General features: G+C 37.7%; 3 protein-coding genes and 1 non-coding gene across 5 annotated transcripts; 1 reads left to right on the top strand and 3 right to left on the bottom strand.

Annotated features, from left to right (window-relative positions):
- Window positions 1-1,210: 1,210 nt before the first annotated feature.
- Window positions 1,211-10,057, bottom strand: LOC111781976 (transcriptional activator DEMETER-like). Its single transcript, XM_023662728.1, has 20 exons — window positions 9,911-10,057; window positions 9,418-9,704; window positions 7,495-9,027; window positions 6,988-7,383; window positions 6,804-6,894; window positions 5,364-6,726; window positions 5,210-5,289; window positions 4,997-5,081; window positions 4,827-4,918; window positions 4,668-4,736; window positions 4,564-4,600; window positions 4,400-4,482; window positions 3,415-3,870; window positions 3,215-3,251; window positions 3,056-3,119; window positions 2,798-2,937; window positions 2,661-2,726; window positions 2,452-2,566; window positions 2,334-2,372; window positions 1,211-1,536 (listed from the first exon to the last, which is right to left on the bottom strand). The coding sequence occupies exons 2-20, from the start codon at window positions 9,659-9,661 to the stop codon at window positions 1,412-1,414; spliced, it is 5,115 nt and encodes a 1,704-aa protein (XP_023518496.1). The 5' UTR covers window positions 9,662-9,704; window positions 9,911-10,057; the 3' UTR covers window positions 1,211-1,411.
- Window positions 10,058-11,650: 1,593 nt separating this feature from the next.
- On the bottom strand, window positions 11,651-14,586 carry LOC111781637 (splicing factor U2af small subunit B-like). 2 transcript variants are annotated; one of them, XM_023662326.1, is made up of 6 exons: window positions 14,321-14,586; window positions 14,138-14,224; window positions 13,975-14,056; window positions 13,240-13,366; window positions 12,697-13,143; window positions 11,651-12,581 (listed from the first exon to the last, which is right to left on the bottom strand). In XM_023662326.1, the coding sequence occupies exons 1-5, from the start codon at window positions 14,555-14,557 to the stop codon at window positions 12,741-12,743; spliced, it is 936 nt and encodes a 311-aa protein (XP_023518094.1). In that variant the 5' UTR covers window positions 14,558-14,586; the 3' UTR covers window positions 11,651-12,581; window positions 12,697-12,740. The 2 variants fall into 2 exon arrangements, with proteins under 2 accessions (XP_023518094.1, XP_023518096.1); XM_023662328.1 differs by having other exon boundaries at window positions 11,651-11,895.
- Window positions 14,587-14,684: 98 nt separating this feature from the next.
- TRNAL-UAA lies at window positions 14,685-14,767 on the top strand. The gene has a single exon. It is a non-coding gene; the product is annotated as a tRNA-Leu (tRNA).
- A 788-nt stretch (window positions 14,768-15,555) lies between these two features.
- Window positions 15,556-18,818, bottom strand: LOC111781810 (enolase 1-like). Its single transcript, XM_023662518.1, has 15 exons — window positions 18,662-18,818; window positions 18,319-18,382; window positions 18,098-18,162; window positions 17,937-17,984; window positions 17,747-17,833; window positions 17,586-17,666; window positions 17,353-17,454; window positions 17,197-17,277; window positions 17,028-17,102; window positions 16,871-16,933; window positions 16,704-16,781; window positions 16,408-16,602; window positions 16,168-16,307; window positions 16,033-16,084; window positions 15,556-15,936 (listed from the first exon to the last, which is right to left on the bottom strand). Exons 1-15 carry the CDS (start codon window positions 18,725-18,727, stop codon window positions 15,799-15,801), a joined length of 1,335 nt encoding a protein of 444 aa, XP_023518286.1. The 5' UTR covers window positions 18,728-18,818; the 3' UTR covers window positions 15,556-15,798.
- Window positions 18,819-26,386: the final 7,568 nt, after the last annotated feature.

Raw genomic sequence — 26,386 nt, 5'->3', positions numbered from 1 at the left:
TTTCATAAATTAATATAAATGTCGTTATACATAATTTAAATTCTAATAAAGAACACGTTGAGTTAGTTGTCATTATTCGCAATGTCAATACAAACATTATGTCATTACTATATATGACAAAAGATGATTTGTTATTGCCTTATATAATAAAGAATTTTTTTTGAATCATATTCAAAAATTATTATAAAAAAGGATTTAATTGACGTATAAATTGAATTATTAAAAAATTTTACTTTACTTTATGTCGTGTGTAGCCATATTTAGGGCATGCTTCAAGTTTCGATAGTCAACTTAGAGAGACATCATGTTTCACATTTCATGCCTAATATTTTATTAAGTTTCCTTTTATGCCCATGAATTCGAACTCTCCAAATTTGTCACCGACCTTTCCTTCCACCGACTAGATCTAAAGAGTGATTCAGTCATTACAGCGGGGTGCTTGAAGTGGAGGATGTGTTGTTCCTCTTAGGCTGAACCCTTTCCCGACATCATGATTGAAAGAGGTCAAGGGTTCGAGCATGGGTAATACTATTGATTACATGGATTCTTGAGCAATGGTACAAGCATCATGCTATCAACAATTTGAACACGGTATGACCAATGGTACCAGAAACTTTTCCACAACAAGGAAAAATAAACAATGTGATATCAACAATTTCAAAGCCCGATTAAGAGGTTGACGTAAACAAGAATTGTAATGGATGAGTAATACTATTGATTATATGGATTATGGAGTTCGCACTTTCCTAGGTTAGTTGTTGTATTGTCATGAAGATATCAAACTCGACAACTAGATGCACTCATAAATTAGAATACTGTAAATGAGACACACAAGTGAGACACAAGACGGTGTACCAACAAAGACGTTGGGACTTGAAGAAGGTGGATTGAGGGGTCCCAATGACAACGTTGGACCCCTAAAGTGGGTGAATTGTGAAATCCCACGTTGGTTGAAGAGAAGAATGTGGAAACCTCTCATTAATAGACGCGTTTTTAAAAACTTGAAGAAAAACACGAAAGAGAAGCTCAAATAGAACAATATCTACGATGGAAAAATAGAGTTTTTTAGTACTTTTCTTTTATGTATGAGCATTAGTCTCTTTTCCATTATTTCATTGAAATGATTCTTTTCCTTTTAAACTAAAAAACTCCATTGATATATATTCAATAAAATGTTTTAACTCGAGCGAGCATTTGTGTCATTTGTAGGAGCTCCCGAACCGTCTCAGTTTCTTTTTATGGTTTAGCAGTCTCATAACTCGAGCTTCACGTTACTAATACATACACTAAATTAATACAAAATACAACATGATTAGATCTTACCATTTCACTATTGACTGGCATATGATGAAAGACACTCCTAGTTTATGGGATATGGTTATTGACACATTTACACCACTTTGTCTGCTAATCATCTGGCTTGCCCGTCTTTACCACCTTTGATTTTAGTCAACTTGCTAGCTGGAAAATGCAATCTAGCTATCAGAGGACGAGGTGCTCGTGTTTTCTGATCGAAACCTCTAACACAAACGTAACCTGCAAATCGTTGTCACGCACTTGTGAGAAACACAGAATGTGATATCCTCTTCTGTATAGCTCGAAAAAGCTCGGAGTGTCTTGAGGTTAAGCTAATGAGTTTAGACACATGGTGTCGGGATCGAGTTGTGGAAAGTTTCTATGAGGATGCTTCTCATAGTTCTATCTTTTGAGCCACAGTTCATTTAGTGCACATGATTCTGGCTTCCATGAGAATTACAGAATGTGATATCTATCCTCTGTATAGCTAGAAAGAGTCTTGAGAATGGTGAAAATCTTTTTGCAGCTCAAATGAACGGTTGATCCCCTTACTATCAAAACCATTACATGGTTGGGGAGGAGATCGAAACACCCTTTATAAGGGTATGGACATCGATTGGAGAAGGGAACGAGTGTCAGGGCCCCGAAGGGAGGTGGATTGTGAAATCCCACTTTGGTCGGGGGAGGAGAACGAAACACCCTTTATAAGAGTGTAGAAACCTCTCCCTAACAGACGCGTTTTAAAAACATTGAAGGGAAGCCCGAAAGGAAAAACCCAAAGAGGACAATATCTACTAGCGGTGAACTTGGGCAGATTCAAAGGCTCGGTCCAACGAAGTTTAGAGAGAGGGAGAAACTTTTGGCAGAATTTTTTGGCCTCTTAGGCCATTTCCAAGGGACTTGGTTCTCGAGGTGAGTTCAACATAATTCAATGGTCTCATGGAGAATTCGACTGAGATGGACGAGCACGAAGATAATTATAACAGCTAATCGACTCATTTAGCCTCGTAAATAATTTTAAACAGCCAAAGATTTACCTTTCCAGAAGCAACCTTGAATCTCTTCTGTTGATAAACCTAATACATGAAAAGTGCACACCCAAGTGTTAATAAAAGAAACATGGTAAAAGAAACCATTACCCTTCACAATACATACCCTTGAATATAGTCGGTATCGAGGTTCCGAAGTACACTGTCCGCCTCGAGAGCTTCCATAACCAATTCCTAGGAACGTCTATTGGGTTAAGGCTAGAATCGTGATCAGCAAATACCTGCATAAGAATGATTCCACCGTTACTTCGGCTTCACGTTGCAATACTTAAAACTTGGTGTGAAATGATAAGCCATGTTAGAATTCCATAGTACCTCATTCACTTGAAAGTAAGTTCCATTTAGCGGAAAGCTTCCTCTCATTGCGGTTCGACACGGGATCTGTATCTATAACTGGTTAGCTTAGATATCGTATGGGGATAATTACGTATATTAGCTGCCCCTATCCTCACCAGAAGTGTTCCTCGAACCACTTCCGAATCAGCTTCTCTGACACTATTGCAAGAGAAACACTCTTTTTCTCCGCACAGTCCACCGCTTTCTTGAGAACGACATTGAGTATGCGGTCGTTCAACAGAATTTGCTGTTTCACCTGATGAAATAACATCAAATTTATCGCATAGAATTGTTTGGCTAAACATAGAGAGCATTAACGAGTTCATAAGTTTGAAGCATGGATCATCTGGTCGACGTTAAAATTTCATCGTTACCCGGTGTCCATATAGCAAGAAGGTAGAAGCACGGATCATCTGGTTGACGTTTCTCCAGCTTTAACTTTCATACGAGACGAATCAAAACAATTGAACAATATTAAATCAGAGCATGTATGAATAAACAGTTCAGCTTCTAGATGTATAGGAGTAGCTAACCTTTTCGAGAAGAGGATGAGCGTCTGGAAGTTCGTAACTGCATGATGGTAAAATACAATCACAGCCTGATTCTGGAACTGATAGCAATTCTAGTAAATCTAACAATTTCGACACTACTTTGTTTCTCCTTTTACTCCTTTAAAAGATAAGACTTCCTGGTTAAAGATTTAATCTTTTAGAGCTGGGAACTGCGTACTTACACTTGATGCTCCGTTCTCAGTCGACTAATATTCTTAAGCTTCGGCATGGGAATCAATGCTGCTTCTGGACTTAAGACGACGAGCGCCTTCGACATGCTACCTTCCTGAAGTTCCATATTTTCTTGCATGTAATTCTGTACGTTCTTAGTGAATGCTTCAATATTAAGCTTTATTGTAGGAATCTCATCAGGGTCTTCATATAATGTATCCTCGATGTCGTTTTCAGAAATCTGTGGGCATTCTGGCTCCGGTGTAGCTGGTTCTTCGATAATGGGCTCGTTGTTACTTCCTCCAGATTTAACAGTGATTAATTGCTGATTACTTTCAATTGGCTCTGACTCCTGAGTGAGCGTCAACGGTTGTTGATGAACAACTACAGACTGATTTATATCAGCCTTTATTTCGGCCGCATTAATCAAATTCGCTTCTTCTGGCGCTGGCAGTGCTAGCCTCGCGCTGCATTTATGTTCACTCAGTAACTTCAAAAAGTTTATGCATATGAAATGCACTAAACAGTTGAAATATCTCATGAAAGGTTTCGAAAGTGAATACGAATTCGTATGCACTTAATCGAGTATCAAATACAAATTTCAAGATATTAATACAGATTTTAGATAATTGTTTATGTGCATCACAAAGTTTTTATTGTAGGAATGTTTAGAATATAGAATCGGGAAAAATACCCTTTTCGTACTTAAGAACCGAATATAGTTTCCATTTAGTCTCTAGATTTCAAAACGTTGCTTTGTTACCTCTGACATTTGAGTTTAGTTTCAATTTGATCTCGAGGTTTTAAACCGTTACCTTTTTGCCTGCAAGTGTTGAGTTAGAGACCAAATGAAGACTAAACTCCAAATTCAGGGGTAAAAGTGTAACATTTTGAAACCTCGGGACCAAGTCGAGCACACTCGGGAAATGTACAGGAGAAGGGCTCGCTCGTAATAACATATGCAATATGGATGCAGCAGAAGTGAGAAATGCAAACCTAGCAAAAGCACTTGCAAAATGTCTACACTCTCCTCTCATTGGACAAGCATTGCAATTTGGTTTGTTTTTTGTGCAGAAGACCTATACCAGAGTATGCTGCTTAGTTCATCTCCAGTAACACAAACCACATATCAAAAGAACAATTCATTGTAAAATAATTACCTTTCCAAATGTAATCATTTGGTAATGCAGCTCATACCTATGAGACCAGAATATTAAATGTCAGTTGAAAAACCAGTATTGATATCAAAAAGGGAATATCTTACAATGTTCTTTGGTCAAGCTTGCACAGCCGTGGCCAGAGATACTTTTGAATGGACTCAAGAACTGGGTATCTGCAAGGGCACAAAAACATTATTTAATGTTTCAAAGAGCGTACTAATTCTAAGAATTTTAAGATACAAGCTCGCATACTGATTACTGACAGCTCCAAAAGATGCAGTTGCAGTGATTCTGGCAATGGCTGAAGGGGTACCCATCCTAATCTTACAGCTATCCGCCCGACATTAGTATCCACCTGTTGGGGGAAAGTAAAAATGTGTTGGCATTTACATCTGTCCGAGAAGTAACGGAAAAGCTACTCATTTGAACTTACTGGAAAAGCAAGCTGCTGCAGGGTAAGAAGTCGTACACACTCCACGCTTTTCAATCCCAACCCCCTTACGCTGAGTAAATATTCTCTACACGTTTGTAGTATAAAGCCTAAAGATTTTAGTATATTGCGAACAGTATTTGCAATATGAAAGATATAATGTTTGTGGGTTCGGTTTCTTTCGATCTTAACTGAAAAAGAAACAAATGAGCTTACTTTGCTTGATCGGGTGGAACGTCCCTTAACCACTCGAGATCAATGCTTCCGTGATCTTTCACTAGACGGTTAAGAAAATCCTGCTCAAATTCAGAATAACTTAGATGATGATCCAAGGAATTAGGATTTCATTTTCATAGTTGTTAAAGGGTACCTTAATTCTTTCTGCAAGCCTGTTGTTCATCCCTCGTTCTCTGATGGTGTAAGCGATCTCGTCGATGTCTGCACATCTTACAGCTTCCCAATCCAATGAGTCCATTGTATTTGTAGTTCTCTCTCTCGTTCCACTCGCCTCTGCCAGTTTCCTAAGGTTGTCCCAGTCAACACCAACCCTTTTCTCCCTTTTTACTCGTTCTCTGTTTGGTTTAAGCGTATCAGCTTTTGGATCATCGAAGTTAATACTAAGTGAATGGTCATGCTCATTTTGAACTGGTTCTTCTGTCTTCCCGGTAACATCTAGAGCGTTATCTACCAAAGAATTTGGCAGAGTTTGATGTATTTCCCGGTTGCCCATTGAATCCTGTGATTCCATATCATGGGGCACTGCAATCAATCTTCCTTCAGACTGGAATATCACATTTTGGTCACTTTGACTGAGATTGCACAATTCTCCGGGGTGTCCTTTAGCTTGAAGGTCGTCGGTGTTGAGGATAGTAGTTTGAGATAATGAGTCAAGTGTCTGTGTACGTTCACTAGTATCATATACATCTCTTCTTTTGTAAACATAGGAAAACGGGGCGACTTCTCCGCACATTTCAAAGCATTCAACTTCCGTAACTCCGAAGATCGAAGTTTTCTGCAATAGATTACTTGAATGACTAGGAGATTCTTTTGAGAGACATTTATGACAATCGGCATTGTCGTTTTTTTCTATCTGATCAACGTTCTTCTCTTCTGACGTACAAGTACCCTCTGACTTATCATCGGATGAGTCGGTACCGCTAGCAATTTTGGAGTCTGACTTCAGCTTATTTGTTTCTATGGTCTGTACGACCTCCACAGATGAATCAGGCCCATTGACACTAATATCTCTTGATGACAGATCCTTTCCACAGTTGCTTTTCAAGCAGGGCATTTTATCTTCAGAAACAGTTGACGTTTTAGATAATATAGCAGCATCTGCAGTCTTCTCTTCTCCCAACGTACGTGCTTCTACTATAGTATTGGTCTCCGCTGTCGTTCTTCTGTCTTCCAATTTACCTATATTTTGGCTAACACAAGACACGGTTGAGCACTGGTATTCATGCATAGAGGAAACCCCAGATGTGTTGCTTCTTGAAGATTCACTGCTGATGAAAAAATCTTCTTCATCTTGGCCAGTTCCACACATGGTCATGCAATTCTGTTTATAAATTGGTTGATCCGAAATCTGTTCAACCCATGCTACACTATCTTCTTCTCTGCACAAATTAGCCTGTGGTTCATTGACTACCAAGCTCGTGCGTTCATCAACACTTGACTCGTCGAGGCTTCTAGATTTTAAGGGATAGCGAGCAGCAAGTGACATAAATGCCGAGCTGAAAGGAAGAGGCAGGCAAACAGTCAGACGATATTTAATTATTCTCTTTTCTTGCGTGTGAAAACTATAGTTCACCTTGAAAGATGATCCGAGACATTCTGGGTGAGAAAAACTCCAATCACCGAGTCTAAAACCGACCCCTTCCATTGAGAAAAGCCTCTGTTTCCTGTAAAATTATTGCGTTAATATTAAAGTTTTAATAATTTTAAAAACTAGTTTCCCTGCAAAAATGCAGATGCTTGGAAGCATATAATTGTACCTTGTATTAGATGCATCTTTGCAATAAATGAGTCCGTTCGTCCAGAAAAAACTCGTCGTTCTTCCTCCCACCATTTGTCCCTATCTTCATCTGATCCATCGACAAGTTCATTATTGGAATTGTCCATCAATAGCTTCCAGACTCTAATCGTCTCTCCATCAAGATCAACTTTGGCATATCGTCTTCGCTTTTTGACAGGATTCAAAGAACCTTCGAACGGTACTATAGAGCCATCTCCTCTATACACAACAAGTGCATTATGCCCTTGGTTCTGCATGTTGTAAGTTACCATTTCATTATGTTCCTCATATAATGATATTTTTCCTTCTCTGTTAATGTCTAAAATCTTCATTTCTTCAACCATGGCATTGGTAAAAAGCTCCAACCAAGACGCCACTGCACCACACTAAAATTTATTAGGAACAGTTCTTTCCCTTGAACTCTTGCAAACAAAAGTATCAATAATCGACCTTGATGAAGAACTGGAATTAGTTTTGAGGAACGAACCTGGAGGTAATTGGGAAGTATGGCAGTGACAATATGACGAAAGCTTTGGGTGCTGGTCTGCTCCATGCATATGGGAACGTTTAGTAAGAGGGTGCGGCTTTTGTATTTTCCTCGCTGCTGTTGCGTGCATCTTGTCAACTTGGGCACCTGAGGATGGGTGATGCCTGTGAGAATTCTCAATTCTTTGAAGATCAGTAATCACTGATGGTTGTTTGGGTGAATATATCGACCGCATGTTGCTCTGGTCCGACCATGGGATTAAGCAACTGTGAGGCTGAGGTCTAGGAATCGAGTAGCTGGCATTTGATGTGCACGGATTTTGGCCAGAATGTTGCACCTCGTCAATTTTCTCTTCAGAGAAGTACTCTGCGTGTGGCAGCTGAGACGCATAAATCGAGTTATAAAATTCCTCAATTAAATCAAAACTTCTGACACAATCTTGTCTGATATTGTGACTACATTTTCTCTTCAAACCCCTTGCTTCTTTTCTCTCAGTTGAGACGGTCGTACTACTCCAGAATGAATCTTTTGAACTTGATAACAAATGACTAGTCGAATTGGACTTCCCCGTCCCTCTGTGATTCTTATGGTGATTAACTTTAAGTTTTAACAGTGCTGTGCTATATTCAATTGGAACTTCAACGCTCGATACTTGACTTTCAGGAAGGCATTTGCAGTTTTCTGGTTGGTGATTCATTGAAGGATTTGGGTTACAAGACATCCCAGCTTGTCTGTGGTCGAACACTGCGTCACTTTCTCTCCTTTGCTTCAGCATGGAATGCGGTTGGTAACTTTCAGTAGTTAAAATATGTGCCAGCAATCCCGAAGTGTTGGACGAATACTCGAACAAAGAGTTTTCATCTTTCTGTTTTCCTTCATTGTCAAATTTTAAACTCCTCCTACATGTTTTCCTACTACGTTTCCGCTTTTGCACTTCCGCATCAGTTGCTCCTGTTTTCACCATAGAAGTTTCTGGTGTGTCGACTACACGCTTTCGAGTGTACGTCCTTAGACCTGTTGAGTTTTCCTTAGAACCAGTAACTTCTGGGGTGACCGGACTAAGAGTTCCTAGTTCACGAGGACTTTCCAGGGGTTTGTGGACTGCATTCTTTCGGACGTATTTCCTCTTAGTTTTCAAGTTTTCTTGGGAATTGGCTGCTCTCTTGATGGTAGATTTAGACGTTCTTGGCTTGCCTTCTGTAATTACCTTGGGCCTGTGCTTTCTTTTATACTGTTTCAACTTGGCTATTTCATTCCCACTGACGGCGACGTCTTTGTCTGAGCTCTCATTGTACATAATCGGTGTTAACAATGGAGCACAAGATGAATCCAAGACTAGCTCACAACCTTCCTGCTCGAGGCCATCCTCGTCTGTTCTTATACTGACAGTTCTACAATTTTCTTCCTGGCCCTCCTCTTTTTTTCCTCCTGCTAGTGTGCTTTGAGACTCGACAAACTGTTTGAGCTCCACATTAGCCCCCTTATCCGGTGTCGGGGGTACAAAATGAGGCATGCTCTTACTACAAAGTTCACCTGACAGAGTTTCGTGATCCAAAAGAACATCAAAATCATGAATGAAGATAAAAAAACTATGGTTTAACAAACGAGACCGTGGCACCGTTTCTAGTTCATTTTGCTCTGAAAACCTCAAACAGTAACACAAATATACTGATAATGCACAGAAACAGATTGATGAAACCATAACTGATGATCCTAAAACAAACATATCCGCCTCGCTATGAACATTTTCAACAAGCTCAAGCCATTTCACTCGCACAAATCCTTTCTTATTAGGGCTAAGCTCAATTTCAACGCCATTTTGAGCTATCAAATTCAATGATCATAATGATCGGTAAACTAAAATCTAGAATCGCCCAGCCCTAGATGAAAAATCAATCAAAATCATTTAGCAGGACGACTTACCCTGTGAAACGGACTCCGGTTTATCGGAAGAAGCAGAAATGGAACAAGAACTTGCCTCGTTCCCAATCCATTTCATCTCATTCAAATCCACCACCAAATCAGAAGCATCGGAACATGCAAGTACTTTTCCAGCTTCGATTTCTTCAGTAGATCCATCCGATTTCTGTTGATTTTCTTCCGCATGCAATGGCCTTCGCGAAGGCTTCACCGGAGTCGCAGGAATCCATGGATTTTCTACACTCATAGTTCGAAGCTGTTATCCAAAGCTCTGTTTCCGCATCAAAATCCTACAGAAACGATATCGATTTTAGTAGTGTTGCATGCAATTCTCCTCTTCCATGAAGCTTAAATATTAAACGACTTTCCGAAATAAAATTCAAAATCCAGAAGAGAAAACAAAAAAAAAAAAAAAACTTAAGCTAATTAGCACATTAAAACATGATTATACAAACAAATTCATAATTTAAGCATGATTATTCACAAAAAGAATTACACTATTGGGAAGAACAGTTGATGAAATGAGGAGCAGCTTCAAATCCAAAACAGCTGAAGTAGAATGAAGAAAAAAAATGCAGAAAGAAAAAACAACAAAAACAGAGCTTTCAGATTCTGATCGTTTTCTTTCACCACTCGAACAGTTCTTACTTCTTTTCTACTTTCTAGTCCTTGGAAGTTCTTCTGAGTTTTGACCGACAACTTACTCTGCCGGTGAAATACAATAATATAATTTTGATAATAATTCCAATTATTCGTCCTTTTTATTTTTTTTATTATTTTTATTTTTTTTCGAAATTTGGATAATTGGATAATTGGATTGCACGTTCGTTGTAAAATAATATTTGCATGGGAAAAGGTGTCACCTTTGTACCTTTCCTTCAATTTTATAATTTTAATCTCATTTTCTTTAAATTTTAAATATTATTTTACTCACAATTTTATTTCATTTCACGCTAATTTCTTTTTATATCCTACTTTTGTAGATTTTTTTTTTAGAGCTGATCAACAAATAATTAGTACAAATAATTTAAATAATAGAGATAAATACGATAATTAAAAATAAAAAATTCGATAAATTCGATAATTAAAAGGTCAAAAATTCAAATTTTTTATTGACCGTTAAATTCCAAAAAGGATATTATCATGTTGGTAATTGGGTGGGAGTTGAGTTTTACAAGAGAACGCTTTTTTGACATCTGGCAGCCCCACATTTGTTGTCATTAATAATGTTTTTTTTTTCAGTCCATAATTAAATTTAGAGAACAAACTTTAAACATGTTGACTTATGTATGTTTTGACTATTTTTTCGAACGAATTGCATAGGTAACAATTTGGATTAAAATAATAGAAAATTGAGAAAAAAATTTAAGATTCGTAAAGTTATCTCAAACTCAAGAATCATTCTTTATAAGAGTGTGAACACATGCCCGAAAGGAAAAGTCCAAAAAGAACAATATCAACTCTAGAAAAGAAAAGTCCAAAGAGGACAATATCAACTCTGAAAAAGAAAAGTCCAAAGAGGACAATATCAGCTAGTGGTTGACTTAGGCTGTTACAGGAAATGCTCGAAAGGAAAAACCCAGTGGTTAGACTTAGGCTGGGGAAAGCTCGAAAGGAAAAACCCAAAGAGGACAAAATCTGCTATGGGTTTGAACTGTTACAACATATCTACTTAGACTATTACAACATGTCTATCACATATTTTCATCTATCAATTTATCGATGATACAGATCTACTTAGACTATTACAACATGTCTATCGCATATTTTCATCTATCAATTAACATAGTACATTAAACATGAATCGGTGATATATTACGGAAAGTTCAAAAAGGAAAATCCAAAAAGGACAATATCTACTAATGGTTGGTTTGAACTGTTACAACATATCTACTTAAACTATTACAACATGTCTAATGGGACTGTTACAACATGTCTATCGCGTATTTTCATCTATCAATTTATCGACCCTAAACATGAATCAGTGATATCAATTTATCATAAACATGAATCAGTGATATCAATTTATGGATGATGAACATGAAATATAGTGATATATTAGTGATAATAAATGTGGTTACATTTATTGATGAAATCTATAATAATCCAGTAATGGCGATCATGTGCCATTGGTATCAGTTATCGCAGTGTATATAGCCAACTACAACGGTGGATGATTAAGAATCGGAGACATTCCCAGTCAAAATGAAACATTAGTACTCATCACAACACACAATCAAAAATAACAGCTCCATAGTATTATTATTCATTTCTGAAAACGTCAATACAATATCCGAAATACAACAGAATTCAAAGCAAGAAAGCAACGCTACAGAAAACCTTGAACTTACTTGTTTGTTGATTATGGATTAGTGATCATTTTTCAGCACTACACAAGATTAAAGAAGAAGCTTCCTTCTTCATGTTTCCAACCAAACATCTCACCACATCCTGAAAAACCTCCAGAGATAACAGCCAAACCTGTATTATGAATACCATGGTAAGCTTCCTAAGAAGTATTTGGGCAAGCAGGAAATCCTGAACCTGCAAAACTCGCAACGTATGTAAGAACGATTTTGAAAAATCAATATACAGAACGGGGGTCAATAACATTAAAAGACCGACGATGATCTCTACTTCGGTTTTAAGTATGATGAATATATCTACAAGTTGAAAGTTTAAGTAAAATACTAGTTGGGAACAGCACAACACAGGTCAAATTTTGAGGGATAGAATATGTATTAACCATTATTTCATAGATTAACCTGTTTAAGAAAGTGGTAATCATCAGCAAACATGACTGATCCTAAAGTTTTGGCCTTCCTCTTTAGTCTTTCCTCAAGACCTATGCAGGCTAAGCACTACATGCACACATTCTACTTATGATATCAGGTTTTGTTTTATCCTTTGATTCCCATGAACATGAAGGGCTTGCGACTAAGGTGTATGTGGGTAGAGTTTATAACGAAGGAACGACACAAAGAACGATGGATAGGGGTAGCTGTGATCGATTTAACAATGGTTTGAAATATACTAGAAGGTTCCTCGACGTTACTCACTAACGACTATTTCTATCCTATTTATTCTTTTCTAAGGCGACCGAGACGAGGTTAACAAAACTGGAAAATTCACATTCAATAACACGTGACAGGGAACCTGTCCTCCACCTGCACAGTGGAAATGGGCAGTGAGCTACTTCTTTTAGAAAATGGGCTGTTTGATAAAGGGGAAAGGATTCTACTATGGCCCCTAAATCGAACCAAGAAAAGGACAGAGACAAACCAGTAATGTCTCTTTCAGGCAAGCAACAGCATCCATCATGTTCTCTAGTACTGCTTAGAAGGATCGAATTCATCTTCATTTTGTACAAGGTCATTGCTTCCACCATCATCCTGATGACCACTCCCATTGTCTGCCTTTTCCCTGTCCCTGTTCCACTGTTCGATCTTAGCCCTTCTTTCAACGCTACTTTCCCTGCCAGGACTTCTATTCCTCCTTCCTCCCGGGCTCCTACTCCGTCCCCCTCTATGCCTAGGGCTACGGCTTCTAGGCCTCCTGCTTCTATCATGGTACCGAGGGTCCTTGTCTCCATCTCTTCTACTAGATCCACGTTCACGACCACCATGTGGACGCTCATCATATCCATGATGTCTATGGGGGCTTTGGCTTTGACTTCGGCTTCTACTACGCCTGCGCCTGTTCCTCCCGAATAAACGCCTTCTCAACTCTCTAAAAACACATGGAAAATTACAACAAAGAGCATATGGATCATTAGGTAACCAATTCCTCTTCAGAAAAACAAGGGGGTCGTGACGACGATATTACCTGCTAATCTTCTTCAGATGCATAAAGTTACAATAGCCACCACGATTACATACATTTTCCTCATATTGCCTACAAGTAGCTTCTCGGAAATCCGTCACCGGAGAGAAGTCAACAATTATAGGTCGCCCTGTTACAAATTTCACAAATAGGACCAAGTAACTACATATCAAGACTTCATGGGTACAAAAGAAAACTAAATAAATAAAAATGAAGAGTACGTAGCAAGCATTGACAAAGTGGATATCTGCAGTCTAAATCTTAACGACAACGATACAATAACATAAACCCACGAATATCCCATACTTTATATTTGGGAAAACTCCATCAAACCTCCAAAGTTGCAAGCCAACTTCAGGACATTATTGACATCCAAAAATGAAAATCATGTAATCGAATTGAGCTCTTAAACACATGACTACATTATCAGCATTGAATCGACCAACCACCGATATACATGGTGTTTTAGAAACTATTTTTTTCCTCTAGTAAAAGTTAGACTAGTGATGTGCCAAGAAATATGATAAAAATATATATATAAGAGATAAATCCTTTATTTGAACCAGGAATCCAAACTAAATTTCACTAAATCTACATTAGAATGACTTAACAAGAACGAATTTGCATTTATCGTCCTGAGGAATGTTCATGACACTAAGCTAATACAAGAGTACTCATATAGCATCCACAGGATTGGTTCCTTCATAAAAGAAATTCAGCAGGAAAAAGACATAAAACCTGCATAGAAACGTCCATTAAGATTATGAAGCGCATTAGCAGCTTGTTCTTCTTCTCTAAACTGAACATAAACATTGCCCACCTGTCGACGGAGTTCAAATCAAACCAGTCAGTAACACAGGACCCAATATAGCTTCAATTTAAAAGATAAATGTAAACACACCATATGGTCAGCCAAATTATCACAAATATTTAAGCTTTCAAGATCTCCGTATTTGCTCAGCTCCTCGAACAGATCTTCGTAAAAGTCCTGCATCCCATACGCGAAAAAGGAAAGAAAAGGTTTAAAATCCAAGAAATAAATGTAAAATCAAGGGAAGGGCGAGAATGAAGGGGGAGTAGAAACCTCAAAGTGGTCTTGGACCTTGCGAGGATCAAGGGATTGGCCCTGAGGGTCAACGCCGGGGGTGATCATATCAGGTCTCTGATACATGTTAGAGAGAAGAAGTGTAGGGCTGATGCTGGGCTTAGTGTGAAGCCGGGAGCAGCGATCTCCATGTCGGCAGGCTCCAATCTTGAAGTAGAAGGGGCAGTTAACCCTATCCTTCTCCGTTCCGAAAATTGAAGCCAAGTGTTCCGCCATTTTTCTTTTGCTCGAGACCGGCAGAGTTCTGCTTCTTCCTCTTCTCTCTGATCTGGTTTTAATGATTAGGTTTTTTAAAAAAATTATATATAATTAAATAAAAAACAATAATATCATAAACCAAATGGCAGGTTTGCCCGAGTGGTTAAGGGGGAAGACTTAAGATCTTCTGCACACAAGTGCGCGTGGGTTCGAACCCCACAGCCTGCAAATTTTAATACAATTTTAAAACCAATACATACTTACATTATTTAAATATCTCTATTTTTTATAAAGTTAAATTACGTTAGTTTACAACTTTAAAACATAAATTAAATTTGATGTAACAAATTCATATCAATTTTTTGTTAAATTACGTTAGTTTACAACTTTAAAACATAAATTAAATTTGATGTAACAAATTCATATCAATTTTTTATTAGCATCCAAATGACCCCATATGCCCATCACTCAGCAACAGACTCATGCATGCTTGCCTTATTAGTAGTCTAACCAGTTTTTAGTTTTAAGACTTTTTTGGGCTGCCCAATATCACGCTCATACTTGTCCCAAAACATATTGTCTATGCATGTTGGACAAAATGTATTGCCTATGCATGTTGGACATCCCAATTATGCTTATTCAATGCGCTGTCCATAGTCGCATGTCCCTTCCAAACTCCTTTTACGTGGTTTTCCTATTGTGTTAATAAAAGTGTGCACNTATTACGTTTTTTTTATTTAAGCTTATTACGTTTTTTTTATTTAAGCTTATTACGTTTTTTTTATTTAAGCTTATTACGTTATGTTATTCTTTTTTTTATTTAAGCTTAAGCTTAGTACGTTATTTATCGTATTTCACACTGATTTTCCACAAAGACTTAAATCATTTTCCATGGCTGACTGAATTGTTTATTGAGTTAGAACAAATGCCACACCGTTTTCCACACAAGAAGGACCCTAACAGGGCTTTTCCAAAAAACATTTGACGCAAGAGATAAAAGGGAGAGAACAAGGCAATTGAGAAAAACACGTTGAACAAGCTTTAAAAGGAACTCGTCCATTTAAAATCATAGCCATGCGCAACTACAACATGACGCATCATGTCTTACTAGACAAAGAAAAAAAAACCTTCTTGGAACACACTATTGTTCAACCTCTCAGAACAAAACTCTTATGAACTTATTAAGGTAAAAATTGGGATTATCTGAGTTCCACAAAACAACTACCCCCATCCATTCTCGCAACACTTTCCAGCTTCATCTAGTACGGCTCAACAGGCTTGCGGAAGTTAGCTCCAGCATACACTGCAGCTGACCCAAGCTCCTCTTCGATACGCAACAGCTGGTTGTACTTAGCAAGACGTTCCGATCGGCATGGAGCTCCGGTTTTGATTTGACCCTGAACACAAAAGTATCCAAAATTCAATCAATCAATGAAAATGATACCGCTACAGAGATCTGAGATTAACATGTTGAAGAATGAAACAACACATACCGTGGCCAAACCAACAGACAGATCAGCAATGAAAGTGTCCTCGGTCTCTCCACTGCAACCAAGTAAAACTCAGTTCTAATAAAAAGAAGAGAAAAAACCATATCTCTACAGAACAAAAATGTTGAATTTCCAAACCTTCGGTGGCTGGCCATCACTCCCCAACCAGCACGTTTTGACATCTTCACGGCCTCAATACTCTCAGTGACGGATCCAATTTGGTTAACCTTAAGAAGAAGAGCATTGCAAGTTTTTTCCTTGATGGCCTTCTCCACCCTCTATGACAATGGGAAAACAGAAATGTTAAAAGGGTTTGAAGGATTTCAGTATGCAATAATAGTTGCATGTGACCCTGAACCAAATAAAAGCCATTCTTACCTTCGGGTTGGTAACCAAGAGATCATCTCCCACAATTTGAACCTTTTCTCCCATTTCGCTGGTCATCTTTGCGTAGTGCTCCCAGTCATCTTGGTCGAATGGGTCTTCGATAGACACGATAGGATACTCAGAGACAAAAGACTTGTACAGATCCTTAAGAGCATCTCCTGAGATCTTCTGTGAGCCATCATTGTTCTGCACCAATACAATCACAAGTAAATAAATTGAGATTGTTCATTGCAAATTGTCCACAGCTATGGTGATTAATGTAGACATTCTTGACTTAATTAACCTACCTCGTCTTTGAAGTTCAAATCATAGGTCTTGTTTGTCCCATAAAATTCAGATGCGGCAACATCCATTCCAATAACAACCTAACATAATAAGAGAAAAGTTTTAACACTCCCGCCGTTAATAGATATGATAGATCAGCAAGAACATTGAACGTGTTATAAAAACTAACCTGGCTAGTGTAACCAGCTTTGGCAATTGCAGTTTTGAGCAATTCAAGACCTTCCTTGTTCTCCTGGTGAATATGACATGCAAAGGTGTAAATGAAAGGAAACGAATAACCGTATAGCAAAATGAGATGGAAAAATAAAATTAAACGAATGAAGCACCTGGATGTTAGGGGCGAAACCACCTTCATCACCAACATTTGTTGCATCCTGTCCATACTTCTTCTTGATGACAGCCTGCAATTTTTAACATAAAGCTTAGGGTATTGAACTAGAAAATAACAGCAATGCATGCATTTGAATTGTTTTTAAGACAAAAACTATAACCAACCTTCAAAGTGTGGTAAACTTCCACACCCATCTTCATGGCTTCTTTGAATGAAGAAGCTCCAATCGGTAGAATCATGAACTCCTGAAGACAAGATATGTCAGAGACAGTCTAGATATGTCAACAAATAAATGGATCAGAAAAAGTCCAGATGCATGCCTGCATTGCCAGCTTGTTTCCTGCATGTGATCCACCATTGATGACATTGAATGCAGGAACGGGAAGAACCAAGTTCTTGTTACCAGCAAGATTGGCGATGTGCTGCATCAAAAATAAACAAGTATATGAAAATTGAAATCATTTGATATTCACATCCCATCAGTGATGTAATAAAGTATATGCATCATCAAGCTTCTAGCCATTGACATTCTAATCCCTTTAGAAGAAAATACCTTGTAAAGAGGAATTTTCTTCACGCTAGCACCAGCTTTGCAAACAGCAAGTGACACTGCAAGTATGGCATTGGCTCCAAGCTGGAAATTGAAATGTCGCCGTTTATAAATATCAACTCCGAATTTACAAAATATAATGACAAAGGAAAGCTAACCAATACCTTTTGCTTGCACCACCCCCACTCGTTTACAGTTCCATCGAGTTGTTGAACCATGAAGTTGTCAATCTGGGCTTGCTCAGTTGGGTCCTGAAAAGAGAATTTTGAAAAAACTTTCGTCAATATATTGAACACGGATATGTACGACATTAAAAATGCAACAAAAAATCAAGAGAATAGCTAATCAACGAACCTTTCCAATCAAAGCAGGGGCGATAACGGCATTGACATTCTCAACAGCCTACAAAAGCATACAAGTAAAGGGGAACGTGAAATCCACAGACACGAGCATAACCAGCAACTAAATCTAAGAAAATATAAGCCATGCAATGACGAAAACTGTTGAATCATTACCTTTGACACACCCTTCCCAAGGTAGTCAGATCCTCCATCCCTCAACTCAAGTGCCTCGTAAATACCTTGAGAAATTTGAGAAACAAAAGGATTAGGTATAAAACCGGACTCTAAATCAACAGATCGTTAGATCGAAGAGCTTGCCCTAAGTAGAACCCAAACAGAAATGAACAATGTAAACAGACCACAGACGAACAGGGAGGAGAAAAACAATATCATACCAGTAGATGCACCGCTCGGAACAGCTGCTCTAGCCAAGGTTCCATCAGACAACACAAGATCAACCTAAAACGATAACACAAAATAAGAATTCAACAATCTCAACCTGAGATCGATCTTAAAAATAGAAATAGTACATCATCTTCAAAGAAAAATTATGAATCTCGTCACAATCAACCACAAAATCAACAACCATTGCACCCCGATCGATCTATATCTAACAAATCCACCAGTCGATTTCAGCAATTCAAATCGATAATCTTGAAAATCGAGAAGGATGACAAGACATAAACAGTAAAGAAGACAGATCAACAATTTGAAGTAGAAAGCGACAGAGATTAGAACCTCGACGGTGGGATTTCCACGGCTGTCGAAGATCTGCCTTGCCTTAACGGATTGGATCGTAGCCATTAGCGAAAAAATTCAAAATTAGATCAAAGGAAATGGAGAGCAGAAAGAGAAGAGTGGAGAGAGTTGTAATTGATTGTGTTTCTGTGAACGTACAGACGCCTCGTATTAGTAGTTGCTTAGAACAATCTCAGCCGTTGGATTCGAATTAGGTTTCATAACCGGTGATAATGCATCCGCTCCGTTGATTTAGGCCACAGAAATATTTTAATCCATTTTAAAAAATATATTAAATTAAATATTTAAAAAATTAAAAAAATATATTAAATTAATAGAGATGAGCAATTAAAAAAAGTGACAAGAGCATCCACGCCTGCCTTTTAAGCATCAAATATTAAATTACATTTTTATTAAATAATATTATAATTGACTTTATTCAATAAAGAAGCATATTATTGGAATATTCCAAATTTTTAATCAAGAAAATTACAATATTATATTTTAAATTTGATTTAATGTCAGCTGACTTTCTATTCAACATTTTGAAGAAAANAAGAATATTCATGTAATATATATTTGTTTAAAAAAATAAATTGAAATTAAAAAATAAAAAAGAAGCGTGAATGATGATGACACCCAATGGCCGTTGAAAGCGTAATAAACTGGCCGTCGTTACTAAAACCTAACGCTCAGCCAATGGAGAATCGGAAGCGGTTGGATACAATGGGCGACCAAAACTACGGGCCACCGGCGCACACGAGGTCCACAAAACTGCCAACTTTGGTGCATAAAACTCGCCGCCAATCACCTGGTAAAAACAGCCACCTTTCTTTTTTAAAAATAATTAATTTTTTAATAAATTCAATACTAACTTTAATTTATTTATTTTTTTTATATAAAAATGGAATTATTGAAGAATCAAATAATAATTATTATAAATAGTATAATACTATTTGCTTCCTTAATTAATTTATCCGTAAATTCAAATTAGCTTTCGTATTATTAAATTAAAAACGGAGTTAAATTTATGAGCTGACCATTTCAAAACTAACATAAACACGATCATTTTGAAGAAAATCCTCATTTTCAATTGGAAATGAGAGTGTGAGAAAATATTTCTCTCCATTAATTTACCGAGATCGGGATTATATTCTTTGTTCCCGTCCATAACGAATTTATTAGAATCATTTATTATATTCTTTGTTCCTGTCCATAACTAATTTATTATATATACCTTTATTTATTTTAAATCTAAAATATTGAGATGTAATATTAAATTTTGAGTTTTTATAAATTATGCGCAACATTATTTATTCATTAGAATTTATTATTAAATTTATGAAATATTATTAAATTTATTAGAATGTTCCCAGACGAATTCTCTTGAAGAAGTGAGAATGATACGAACCAGCATTAATTATGTAATATAAACTTCAAGAAAAATGTGAAGAAAATGTTGTTCAAATTATCACAAAATGTTGCAATTCATGTCACGTTAAAAAAGAAACATGTTTCATTTATTTTTAGATGATTATGATCTTAATCTAGAGTTACCGTGCTTTTTTTAATGGACTCAAGACTCTTATTTACTTTAGAGTTACATTTACACCGGAATAATTATGGTAGTAAAATATGAAAGTTACCCCTTTTGAAATTTCTCATTTAAGATCGAGGGTTTTCAAATTTTGAAACTATATAAAAGCTATGTGTTTTGTATTTGTAAATTAAACTTAAAAATACACTGTCCTAGGCTCATGGACATTTTTAAATACACGGTAACACCCCATAAATGAAGGAATTAGATCCAATAAGAATAAGGCGCCCATGTAAGACCCAAAGGATCAAATGGGAGAAATTAAAGGATTAAGCAAGGATGAAGATTTCTTATACCCTAACAAGTAATGTTAAGGAGCTAAGACGTATGGAAAGGATTGGAATGGGAGAGTAAGTGAAAAGGGCAAAAATGTCATTTTTCCAATTATCAAGGATCTTCCCGATTTTTAATTACTTATCTAGAAGAAATTTCAAGCGGCAAAAAATGACCAACAATGGAGGAAGAATATTTAGAAAAATTATAGAATCGCAAGTTACCAAAAATACCCTTGAAAGAATGAATAATTACGAAAATGCCACTCTAATCAGACTCAGAGCATCTACAGTGGCAATCTGAGCAAAATCTCTTGAAACTCAAATATCAGCCGTTGGATCTTCCCAAAAATTGGTTATGATCTAGAAGATGGACAGATCATCACATCCAACGACTATTATGCAAAACCAAAGTCGGTGAGGCTCTGATCGGAGTAGATATTTCCTGTGGATTTTCCAAAAAATCCAACCATCAATTCACGATGATTATGGAGCTTTCAATATCGGTTTAAGTTCCGCCTATAAAGTTTGAAGTAGGGGCAACAATATGGAACAAGACTCGAGCAAGGTCGAGCACCCATTCGAGAGTTATGAGCGTTTAGTTTGTGGGTCCCCTACTCTCGGGTTTCTTCCAAATTCGAGAGCAATTCTCCACCATGCCTTCTCAAACTTATTCCTATAGTTTCTAAACAAGATTACCCTCAAGTTATATGAAGGAATCAAGAGTCGAAACGTCGTATTAAGAGATTAAAAATCTGGTGTTTCGGGTGAGTTGCATATTGAGAACGATTTCTGGAAATTAAGGTCCCACACTCAAAGACGTTCCTCCAAACCAATTCCTATAGCTTGGGGTAAGGATATGAAAGAGGTTACATGGAGAAATCAGGCCTTGAAAATCCCTATAATCGGAACAAGAATCCCCTGTTTTAGCTCCTGAGGAAAATGATTTTGGACGAACTTTGGAGACGAATATCTTAGGCTATGATGTTAGGATCGCACAACAACGCACACACTCGATCTAGATGAACACAAAGAACATGATAGAGAAATTGCAAGGAGAACTCTAGCTAAAGGATTTATATTGATGACTTTCAAGTATGTATAGTAAGAGAGAATACAGATAATACAATTACAGAATTATATATATGGTTTAGCTTACTATATTTAGCTTTACCAGATATAACCATATACTATATATAACTATTTAACCTATATACTTATACCTTTTTAACAATTTATATGTCATTTACTAAATATAACTTTACTATGTATAATCGTTGACTCAGCTATAAATAAGTAGCAACATACGATATCGGAGCTTCCATAGCCTAACATACGATACACGAAAAGGTAGAAAACCAATCCCAAGCTCTTCCTTGTAATACTATCTTTACGTTTCATGAAGAAATCTAGGGGAGAAACAGCGATATCGGAGTGGTGGAAGTCGATTTTCAGACGGCGGCGCAAAGGAGGCACGTGTCTTCTTCCTGTCCAGAGGAAGAAGACGATGACGTGGCCGGTTCAGTTGAACCGCCCAAGTCAACCCAAAATTCGACCTTCCCTCGGCGTTTCTCAATTTTAACCCCCCTTCCAGACCGGTTCACATAACAAACTTTATGATTCTATAAACTATACACAATAAGGAGTCTGTGGAAGGAAATTAGAAATAATTTGGATACCGGAAGCTCAAGAACGAAGGTCCCGAACATCGNTCAAAGACGTTCCTCCAAACCAATTCCTATAGCTTGGGGTAAGGATATGAAAGAGGTTACATGGAGAAATCAGGCCTTGAAAATCCCTATAATCGGAACAAGAATCCCCTGTTTTAGCTCCTGAGGAAAATGATTTTGGACGAACTTTGGAGACGAATATCTTAGGCTATGATGTTAGGATCGCACAACAACGCACACACTCGATCTAGATGAACACAAAGAACATGATAGAGAAATTGCAAGGAGAACTCTAGCTAAAGGATTTATATTGATGACTTTCAAGTATGTATAGTAAGAGAGAATACAGATAATACAATTACAGAATTATATATATGGTTTAGCTTACTATATTTAGCTTTACCAGATATAACCATATACTATATATAACTATTTAACCTATATACTTATACCTTTTTAACAATTTATATGTCATTTACTAAATATAACTTTACTATGTATAATCGTTGACTCAGCTATAAATAAGTAGCAACATACGATATCGGAGCTTCCATAGCCTAACATACGATACACGAAAAGGTAGAAAACCAATCCCAAGCTCTTCCTTGTAATACTATCTTTACGTTTCATGAAGAAATCTAGGGGAGAAACAGCGATATCGGAGTGGTGGAAGTCGATTTTCAGACGGCGGCGCAAAGGAGGCACGTGTCTTCTTCCTGTCCAGAGGAAGAAGACGATGACGTGGCCGGTTCAGTTGAACCGCCCAAGTCAACCCAAAATTCGACCTTCCCTCGGCGTTTCTCAATTTTAACCCCCCTTCCAGACCGGTTCACATAACAAACTTTATGATTCTATAAACTATACACAATAAGGAGTCTGTGGAAGGAAATTAGAAATAATTTGGATACCGGAAGCTCAAGAACGAAGGTCCCGAACATCGACGACGAGGTAAGTAGCCACCTTGAACTTTTTGTTAAGAAATACTTGTAGGAATCGCTTGTATTTCCATATGAACCCTAAACCAAGTATGAAACAAGGATATATGAAAGAAAAATTCAAAGAACCATGAGTTAAGGCCTTGAATGAGTCCTGACCAAATTGCTTGGGATTTAAGGAACGTTAAAATAATCCACTAAATGAGGACTGATGCCTATGAAATTTTAATGATGAGCATATCATAGTATGTTTAGATTATATGTGAAATTTAGTGGTCAATAGATAAGGATAAGTAGGTAAATCAATGACCATAATCCCTTAAAGATATTTACCTACGGTTCATGACCTAGATGACCTCCAAATACTATGAAACTCTACAGTAGATCTTATTTTATGATGATTGATGAGGTGGTGAAGTTTGAAAGCCATTAGAACTCGTTAAGTAGCAAAACCAAGAATTAGGGGTAAAATGACCATAATGCCCCTAAGGAAGACTACCTACGGGTTAAGCCCTGAATGATCTCCCAACATTATGAAATGATGTATGAATCCTTATCTCAGGAGGTTGTATAATGTAATGAAGTTTAGGAGTCATTGGGTAACGTTAGATAGCGAAACCAAGATATGGGGTAAAACATACATCACGATCCACATGACTTTACCTCCTAGGATGATTAAAGAGGTATCCATGAAATAAGAGATTCCCCACAAGTACACTTGGTTTCTAATAAGATTCTACATGTACGAGACCACGTTGGGGCTATTCCTAAGAAGAACTTGTACGTTCCAAGCTTGACCCAAGACGTTATGTATAAACCTAGGATCCCCGAGAATACGAGGAAACACCTAGGTTAAAGCAAATGACATGCTTAACAAGATGCTAGGATCCCTCCCCGAAGTAACCACTATCTCCCATCACGAAGTGTACCACGAGATCCCTTTTGCTCTTTAGATGAGATGCCCTGCTATATGTACCATGAGCAGGTTGTCATGATGGACTTATTATTTTCCTCACCTAAATGAGATGTCCTGCAAGACGATATGCCAGCAGGATGCCACGATTATGATAATGCCACCTATGCACTCATGGGGAGAAAACTAACGGTTACTTTGGAAGAGTTTTTAGGACCAAAACACGATGTATGACATGACATCTAACGGTTAGTTCCTGAAAACGAAACAAGAAGTCATATCCTAGCTCAAGGTCTATGTATGCTCCAAATCACCAACCATGTCCTATAAGTCTATTTTATATGACACGAGGATAAGCTCAAGATTTCAAGTTGGTTGGAGTAAGTTTGGAACATAAGCCAAAATAGAACTAAAGGAAATGCCCAAAGAAAACATGTCAAGATTCAAGACTCTTCTAGAACCCTCCAAAGAACTCCTTAGGAATCTATGACCTTCCAGAACAACTCATGCTAAGATGGGTTCATATGATTACGAATGCATGTTACAAGTTATGCTTCAAGAAAATAAGAACCTTAGAAACTTAGAAGATTAAGAGCCAAGAACATTACGAAAACTTTACAACTACCAAGCTAAGAAGAATGCTAGGTACCACTCAAAGATAAGGGACCAAAGTCCCTATTCATGAAAATTCAAGAATGTTAGACAATACTCTAAGCATGTCCAATTGTGGCCCATAACTCCCACCACGCGGTGCTTTCTAAGGAGGCTTTTTTCCTCTTATAGGTGGGATGCCCTGTGTCACAGTCATGCTCGTCCAAGGCATGTACCACTCAAAGATAAGGGACCAAAGTCCCTATTCATGAAAATTCAAGAATGTTAGACAATACTCTAAGCATGTCCAATTGTGGCCCATAACTCCCACCACGCGGTGCTTTCTAAGGAGGCTTTTTTCCTCTTATAGGTGGGATGCCCTGTGTCACAGTCATGCTCGTCCAAGGCATGTTGCCCATGGCCACATGTCCATGATAAACCAAACCCTTTATGTCTTTCCATGTTAATGTTTTACTTTTGTATTTCTAGGGAGTATGACGTTTCGAAAAAATCATTTCTAGGTCTGCCAAACATGAAATGCCTCAGAATGTACTACATGGGGATATGACTAATTGTGAACTTCTCCCTACCCAAGGTTATATACTGTGAGCCGTTGTTGTTACTCTCTTGCTTGCTTATATAACATCTCTTTCAAAAATCTCTCTCTGCCCTTGTTTTCTAAAACCTTCTTCTTAATCCGAGGCCAGAGGCTCGAGCATACATCGCTTGGCTGTAGGCGACATAAGAACAAATTGGCTTAGCTCACTTGTCGTTGGAAAGTGAGTGCCGCAGAATCGCAAGTCCGCTGCCATCAAGAGTGCGATTGACACCCTGCACCATGCACCATGTTTCCTTTTCAGGATGTCATGTTTGGCCTCATTCCCCTCATCTAGATGAGATGCCCTACGTCATGTTATGATTTGCAGGATGCCATGTTCATGTATGCACCGATCACGCGACCTATATGGTTTATGTTAGATTATGCGACCTATATGGTCTATGTTAGATTATGCGACCTTTATGGTCTATGCCATGTTCATGCATGTATCAATCATGTGACCTTTATGGTCTATCATGTGGAGTAACGTATGGCCACGATGGAGCAAGAAGAGAGTAAGTTATCCTAGCCATGAATTAAGAGCCCCCTAAGACCTCCCACAGTACATCATGTGTATGACTTAGACTACGCTGCTTGGAACGCAAGAAGCCTTGAGCGAAGGTATTAAGACTATGTCGCTTGGAACGTATTAAGTCTCGGACACAGGTTGACAAGTTTATGTCTAGTACCGTAAATCTTAAGGGGAGTGTCTTGGAGAACGAATTAAGAAACATAACAAGAACTTACGACAAAAACAAGAACAAGAAAACAAAAAAGTGAAGTACCCTAACATATCAAGGACACGATTAAGAGCCTACAAATAGGCTGCTTACTGAGTTTTGTACTCATTCCTTATTCTCCATTTTTTTTTTTCAGGAAATAACGAGCTGGTCGAGGTCGAGAGCAGACTCTAGAGCAGGTGCTATAAACAAACCTCACCCGTCGTACTCAGCCTTTTTATGTTGTCTAACTTGTGTCAACTGTGTATAAACTTTATTTTTGTAGGTTATGATTTTCAAATTGGTTTGTTTTATTTTGTGAAAAATTTACCCGTCATTTTAGAGTCATCGAGTCAGCCCAGTTCTTACGTACACCCTCAACCGTTAAAATATCTAGCTCGAGACATTGTAGTAAAACAGAGAGCCAAAA

The sequence above is a fragment of the Cucurbita pepo genome, chromosome LG19 (assembly GCF_002806865.2).
Source record: "Cucurbita pepo subsp. pepo cultivar mu-cu-16 chromosome LG19, ASM280686v2, whole genome shotgun sequence".
In the NCBI taxonomy this organism is placed as follows: Eukaryota; Viridiplantae; Streptophyta; class Magnoliopsida; order Cucurbitales; family Cucurbitaceae; genus Cucurbita; species Cucurbita pepo.
This window is presented reverse-complemented; position numbering and strand designations above follow the sequence as displayed.

Coding starts and splice junctions, on each gene's coding strand:
- LOC111781976 (XM_023662728.1), bottom strand. CDS start 9,661: ATGAGTGTAGAAAATCCATGGATTCCTGCGACTCCGGTGAAGCCTTCG. Junction 6,727..6,803: donor GTCTCGGATCATCTTTCAAG/GTGAACTATAGT, acceptor TCTTCCTTTCAG/CTCGGCATTTATGTCACTTG. Junction 3,120..3,214: donor CTCATCCTCTTCTCGAAAAG/GTTAGCTACTCC, acceptor CTCGTATGAAAG/TTAAAGCTGGAGAAACGTCA.
- LOC111781637 (XM_023662326.1), bottom strand. CDS start 14,557: ATGGCGGAACACTTGGCTTCAATTTTCGGAACGGAGAAGGATAGGGTT. Junction 14,057..14,137: donor ATAATTTGGCTGACCATATG/GTGTGTTTACAT, acceptor CTCCGTCGACAG/GTGGGCAATGTTTATGTTCA. Junction 13,144..13,239: donor CATCTGAAGAAGATTAGCAG/GTAATATCGTCG, acceptor ATGTGTTTTTAG/AGAGTTGAGAAGGCGTTTAT.
- LOC111781810 (XM_023662518.1), bottom strand. CDS start 18,727: ATGGCTACGATCCAATCCGTTAAGGCAAGGCAGATCTTCGACAGCCGT. Junction 18,383..18,661: donor GTGGAAATCCCACCGTCGAG/GTTCTAATCTCT, acceptor TTATCGTTTTAG/GTTGATCTTGTGTTGTCTGA. Junction 16,782..16,870: donor AAGCTGGTTACACTAGCCAG/GTTAGTTTTTAT, acceptor TTATTATGTTAG/GTTGTTATTGGAATGGATGT.